Raw genomic sequence first — 6,315 nt, 5'->3', positions numbered from 1 at the left:
TATACAACAGTTCTTAATAACCGGTTTTTGAAACCGATTTTTGTAACCGGTTCTGAAAGCTGTAACTCAGACACACTCACCCACACACCGTGAGAGATCACATCTTCAAAAACGAAAACAAATTTGAGCTGTCAAAAAGGTTTGTGATTTTTCTTCTTCTTCATATTTAATTTAATAATAATAAAGATAAATTTGTCTTAGATTTTGTTAGCATATGAAATTAGGGTTTTTATTTCTTTTTTATGTTTCCAGCTTCACTTTTTATTATTATGTATTAATAATTTGCTGCTGCTCTATTTGTAACATTAATCCACCATCTCTAAAATAATAAATAATAAATTCATTTCCATTTAGGTTATGATCTTGATTGAATTTTTCATGTAAAATGACCCTGCATAAATACTGAAATAGTTTACTCATAATTTGATCCTCAAAATGCAATTACGAAATGCCAATTCGAACACCGAAACCAATTATAATTTTCTGCAAACACATAATGTCGGTCGGGTTTTTTAGATTAAGTCTTACTTTAGATATGGCATATTTATCCGGCCTCAAAATCGTACTAGCTTTTGCAGATGTCATTCTGGTCCGTGTGATAGGATTCTAGGTTCGTCGTTAGCCTCGTGCCAATCTGAAAGTAGCATCGTGTTTCTGTTCTGGTCTGTATTATTATGTGATAAGTCAGTCGGTTGTTGTTATCATGCTTGCTTGACATATGAAAGACATTTCCGGTGTATACCTGACACATGTGACGGGGATATTACTGATAACTTGTCGGGCTGAGTTAAAAAGTTTATATGTAACTAAAATTGATACGCCTCTAACTCTTTGATAGCCAGCCTATGCATTCTCGAATCGTTACACCTTTATTTGATCAAAACGTTTGGATCGTTATTTCAGTGATGGTTTTTGTGATCAAATTGATGTGTATCAGATAGACAAACAGCAAACACACGACAGATACGAGCACTAAACACGAACACAGCCAACAGAAGACAGCTGTTATGATTGATAGATAGTCTGGATAGGCTCCAGTAACCCGATTCTGGATTAATGCCCCAGCGGCCCTAGTTCCTAAGAACAATGATGATATAATTCTCCACACCACAAAACGGTGGCCTAATGGCCTTATTTAACCATGCTCAGGAATTACCCTAACTTGGTGCACAAGATACTTAATTAATTATAATAATAATAATAATATGCGCCCTTCCTGGCCCAACCCAATTGGCCTCTTGATCCGTATCACAAATCTAACGTAGTAGTAATTACTCATGCCATTCATCAAGTATTTAGATAGGTCTGTTAGGTCAAGAATTTACGAGCTTGTTGAAATATTGATGAAAGAGAGATAATTAATTTGTTTCTTATATCTTATTATAGTAACTGCAACTGAGAAAGATGCAAAGCAACAGAAATACGACTGGCGAAGAAAACTATCGAGTTAGAAACTTGGAGATAGCAGACAAGAACAAGGGTTTCACGGAACTGCTGCAGCAACTTACAGTATGCGATTCTGTATCAGACGATGAATTTCAAAAACGATTCGAAGAGCTCAGATTGTATGGTGATGAACATTTAATATGTGTTATTGAAGACATCAGTTCATCTAAGATCGTTGCAACTGGAAGTGTGTTTATCGAGAAGAAATTTATAAGGAATTGTGGGAAAGTTGGACATATTGAAGATGTTGTGGTTGATACAAGTACCAGAGGAATGCAATTAGGGAAGAAAGTAGTCGGGTTTCTTGCAGATCATGCTCAGTCAATGGGTTGTTATAAGGTAATTCTTGACTGCAGTTCTGATAATAAGGCTTTTTATGAGAAATGTGGATTTAAAGAGAAAGAAATTCAGATGGTCAAGTATTTCATTTGATAAGTTAATCTAGAGATTTGGAGTTCAAGTCACATATTTCAGTGTTTCTCTTTCAAATCGTAGAATCATTTTCACCGCTTGAAGTGGTTTTTATATTTCCATATGTTTATTGTTTGTCTACCAAAGACAGAATACTCGAATTCTCGAAACTGTTACTGCAGAGTGTAGAGTAATGTATGTCCAAGAATACTAAATTTCCATGAGTTATTATAGCACAACATACATACACTTTAGTCACCAAGAAAATCAACCACACGATACTGCTTTTTGCAAATAAGAAAGAGTCTGACTATGACTTAGCCTGAAGCATATCCAGAATATGTTTCAACTCATGGGCAGCAGTTTCAATATTCATTCGTTGCGATGGAGAATCCACTGAGCATGATACTCCAATCGCCACTATTGAAGCCAAACATTCCTCTATAGTCTTTGCATTTGCTTCCACCCTTTGCGTATAAGTTGCATCAGCCTCTTGATGATAGTCTAGAAGCTCACAGTCAATAACATCAGATACATGGTCCGGGAAGGCCATGGAAGCAAAGTTATGTAGGCTGAGCCCTCCGTTAAAAATGTTATCCGTTGGTCTTTTCCCTGTCATCACTTCCAGTAACAAAATTCCAAAACTATAGACATCTCCACTACTTGCCATCTCTCCTCCAAGACCATACTCTGCAACTTATTGGCAATTACTATAAGAAAGTGTAATTTTTTTAGTATATGTAGGTATTTGTTTAGAAATAGATGGATAAGAATTATACCTGGAGGTACATACCCAATTGTTCCTCTAATCCCGGTTGAACTATTTGTGTGTGAATCTGGTCCAAGGAATCGAACTAAACCAAAGTCTCCAACATGGGCCACCATATCATCATCAAGTAGAATGTTGCTAGGCTTCAGGTCTCCATGAACAATTGTTTTCAGGCACTGATTGTGAAGATAGTTGAGTGCAGATGCGACATCAATGAGAATGTTTATTCTTTGATGAAGGTTCGGTCTATATATACTTGCACTTGGATGTAACCACTCGTCTAAGCTCCCATTGGGCATGAACTCATAAACCAAAGCTTTGAAATCATTGCCTTGGAAGTTGACACTTGAACATATGGTTATTATCTTCAACAAATTTCGGTGTCTAATGTTTCTCCATGCATTACATTCGGTTATAAAGCTTTTGTGAGCTCCTCGATTATGAAGATGCAAAACTTTAACTGCAACTACAGATCTATCTTCATGGTCAAGGATTCCTTTGTAAACAGAGCTGAACCCACCCTTGCCAATCAAATTGGCTTCGGAGAACCCATCAGTTGCCTTGAGAAGTTGACCATAAGAAACTTTCAAGAAGCCTTTATTCATTGATGATCGATCAGGTTGATCTTTATTTTTCTTCTTACGCCAAAAATATATATAACATACAATGGTGGAAAATGTAGATGCAATCAAGATGATCAGTACAAACATAGGAAACCTTCTCTTATGTTTCTGAATATCCTTGCATTTGGGTAACCCAAGGTCAACCAGGCCACCACAAAGCCTACTATTTGCCAACACTGAAAATGCACTTGCATTGGCGAACACTCCTTTCATCGGCACTTCACCCTCTAAATCATTAAAGGATAGGTCTATATGTACTAACGGGAACTTTTCTAAGAACCTAGGAATTTGGCCCGATAGATTATTATGAGAAAGATCGAGTTCCACCAATCCTCTTAAGGAACTGAATGATGGTGGTATTATGCCTTGAAACAAGTTTCCTTTGAGGTATAACTCCGAAAGGCTAGAGCAACCACTAATGCTACTAGGAATGTTTCCTGATAAATTGTTATGAGACAAATCAAGATAACTCAACATCTTGAGGTCTCCAATCTCCGGTGGAAGTGAACCAATTAGGTTGTTTTGAGAAAGATTTAAGGTTATGGACAGAGATGAAAGTTGAAGAATTTGTTTAGGTATTTTGCCGTCAAGTTTATTGTCATCAAGGTACAACTCTGATAGATTATGACAATTCCCTAACCTTAATGGAATATTGCCCTCTAATCTATTGGAGTTTAAAAAAAGTTTAATCAACAATGATAAATTCCCAATAGCATCTGGAATCAGCCCTGCAAATTGGTTTTCAGATAGACTGGCAACCTGTAGCTTTTGAAGCATTCCTATGGTTGAAGGGATTTTCCCTGTAAATCGGTTATCTCCTACGTTTAGAGTGGTCAAGCCAACTAGATTACCTATACTTGAAGGGAGGTTTCCATATAACTTATTTCCTCCAAGTTCTAGAGTCTCGAGGTTATGAGAAAGATTACCGATTGATGCGGGTAGCGTTCCTTGAAAATTGCACTTATAAAGATACAACATCTCCAATTTGCTGCAGTTCATCAAGGAATCAATGAACTTCATATCGTCATCTTCTCCTCGTCCATAGAGGTTGTTACCTATAAACACTTCATTGATATCTCTTAGCTTTGCAAAGTCTATTGTCAACTTGCCATTAAAGTAGTTGTCACTCATTTCAAGAAATTTTAATTTCGAACAATTAGATATGGAGGATGGAAGAGGTCCTGTCAGTTGGTTATCCCTTAACTGGAGGACGACAAGATGAGGGAGCAGTGCACCTATGTCTGTAGGAAGACTCCCACTAAGACGATTTTCAGCCAAAGATAGATTTGCAAGCAGTGAGAGGTTATAAAAGGAATGAGGAATAGTTCCATATAACATACAGCGGCTGACAAAAAGATCTCTCTTAAGCTTTTCAATTGGCCTAAGGTGTCAGGAATGCTTCCACCCAATGGATTTCCGGAAACAGAGAATACTTCCATGGATGTCATATTTCCTAAGAAAGATGGGATTCCGCCGGTTAAGTTATTCATATCAGCTACTACAAACGTAAGTTTTGGGAGGGAAGTAATCTCCTTAGGTATGCTTCCAACTATCTTATTGAAACCAAGCCAAAGAATTTCAAGATTAGAACAACTGGATAGGTTAGTTGGAATGACCCCATCAAATTTATTTCGGTCAAGACCAAGGAAACGTAGCCTGGAAAGACGGCCTAGTTCAGAAGGGATGGTTCCTTGAAAGTTGTTGTCCCTAATCGAAAACTCACGAAGGAAACTAAGGTTCCCTAGTTGAGGAGATAAAACGCCTTTTAGGCCTTTTGAGTTCAGTTGTACACCAATCACTCTTCTATGCCGCTTTCCACATAATACACCACTCCACTCACAAAATTGAAGGGAAGTGTTCCAAGAGCTTAATGATCCGTATGGATCGAGGGTAATCATCGACTTGAATGAAACCAACGCCAGATGATCGCTCTCATTTCCACCATAAGTAGAAGAGACGGTGGCAACACTAGGAAAGAATAGAAGACTAGAAAAGAGAAAAGCAAAGCAAATTGGTTGCCTTGATCTCATTTTTGGAACTAAAGTTGAGATGTGTTTATCGGTTTTTTATACTCCTTATAAGTTAATGCATTATATGCATGAACGTACGTCACAATGATGCTCAATAGTAGTGTGAGTGATCATTGGTTCCTAGAAAAGCATAAGACCCCTGATTTTGCAATTATATCGCAAAATAAGTCAGAAGTTGGCCAGTTGGTGAAGTTTAAAACAACTTCAAACAAAATGTTATGCACATTCTATTTTGGAAATTGTATCCATAGTAGTGGATACACGAAGCTAAGTGCGTTGTATCTAATGAGTAGTTTTTGATGCTATAGATAGTGGTAAATCGCGGTTCAAATACCATTACGTTATACATCTCTTGGACCTTGTATCTTAATAAATACTGTAAATTAAAAGGAAAACATATTTATGTTTTTTTCCCCTAAAAAATAATAAAATATTTAAGAAATAAGTGAAAAAGATATGTGGTTGGTAGTGATATTTTTTTAAAGTAACACGTAAAAAGATGATGTGACACTAATATGACAATAGAGAAAAAAGGTTCATGTTGAGTAACGCTCATCAATTTGCTTCGGCTTTCTAAGCAACAAGAGCGTGACCAAGAAAAAATGCAATATCCGAGATTTAATGATCATAATAAATAAAATAAATAAATAAATAAACAAAAAAAGTAGATACATCCAAAGTTTCGATATCTTAAATAACAATTGTATTAATTAATAATACTCCGCCTTCAAAAATTATTGTTCAATACACGGAAACACAAAATTTGAGGAAAAGATAATTAATAAAAGTTTAGTTTATGTACATATGATATCTCTATCCTTGAGCATTTATTCAATTATCATATTTGTAATATACGAGTACTAGTCAAAATGCATGGCTTCAAGTTGCCGCCAGCCACCAGGAACTTATCTACCGCATAGTGGAAATGAAAAGAAAAAGAAAAGGTTCACTTTTGCGGTTTGCCCCCAATAACCACTTATGTGGGTTCCTTGCAGCAGCTTAATTCCTACCGCTAGTGGATGATTTCCTTAAAGTT

General features: G+C 36.5%; 2 protein-coding genes across 2 annotated transcripts; one reads left to right on the top strand and one right to left on the bottom strand.

Annotated features, from left to right (window-relative positions):
• LOC122602371 (glucosamine 6-phosphate N-acetyltransferase) lies at positions 1 to 1,958 on the top strand. The gene is made up of 2 exons (XM_043775064.1): positions 1 to 139; positions 1,387 to 1,958. Exon 2 carries the CDS (start codon positions 1,405 to 1,407, stop codon positions 1,876 to 1,878), a length of 474 nt encoding a protein of 157 aa, XP_043630999.1. The 5' UTR covers positions 1 to 139; positions 1,387 to 1,404; the 3' UTR covers positions 1,879 to 1,958.
• A 209-nt stretch (positions 1,959 to 2,167) lies between these two features.
• On the bottom strand, positions 2,168 to 5,279 carry LOC122599416 (receptor kinase-like protein Xa21). Its single transcript, XM_043771921.1, has 3 exons — positions 4,590 to 5,279; positions 2,637 to 4,452; positions 2,168 to 2,547 (listed from the first exon to the last, which is right to left on the bottom strand). Exons 1-3 carry the CDS (start codon positions 5,277 to 5,279, stop codon positions 2,168 to 2,170), a joined length of 2,886 nt encoding a protein of 961 aa, XP_043627856.1.
• Between the last annotated feature and the right edge of the window lie 1,036 nt (positions 5,280 to 6,315).

Source organism: Erigeron canadensis, chromosome 5 (assembly GCF_010389155.1).
Source record: "Erigeron canadensis isolate Cc75 chromosome 5, C_canadensis_v1, whole genome shotgun sequence".
In the NCBI taxonomy this organism is placed as follows: domain Eukaryota; kingdom Viridiplantae; phylum Streptophyta; class Magnoliopsida; order Asterales; family Asteraceae; genus Erigeron; species Erigeron canadensis.
This window is presented reverse-complemented; position numbering and strand designations above follow the sequence as displayed.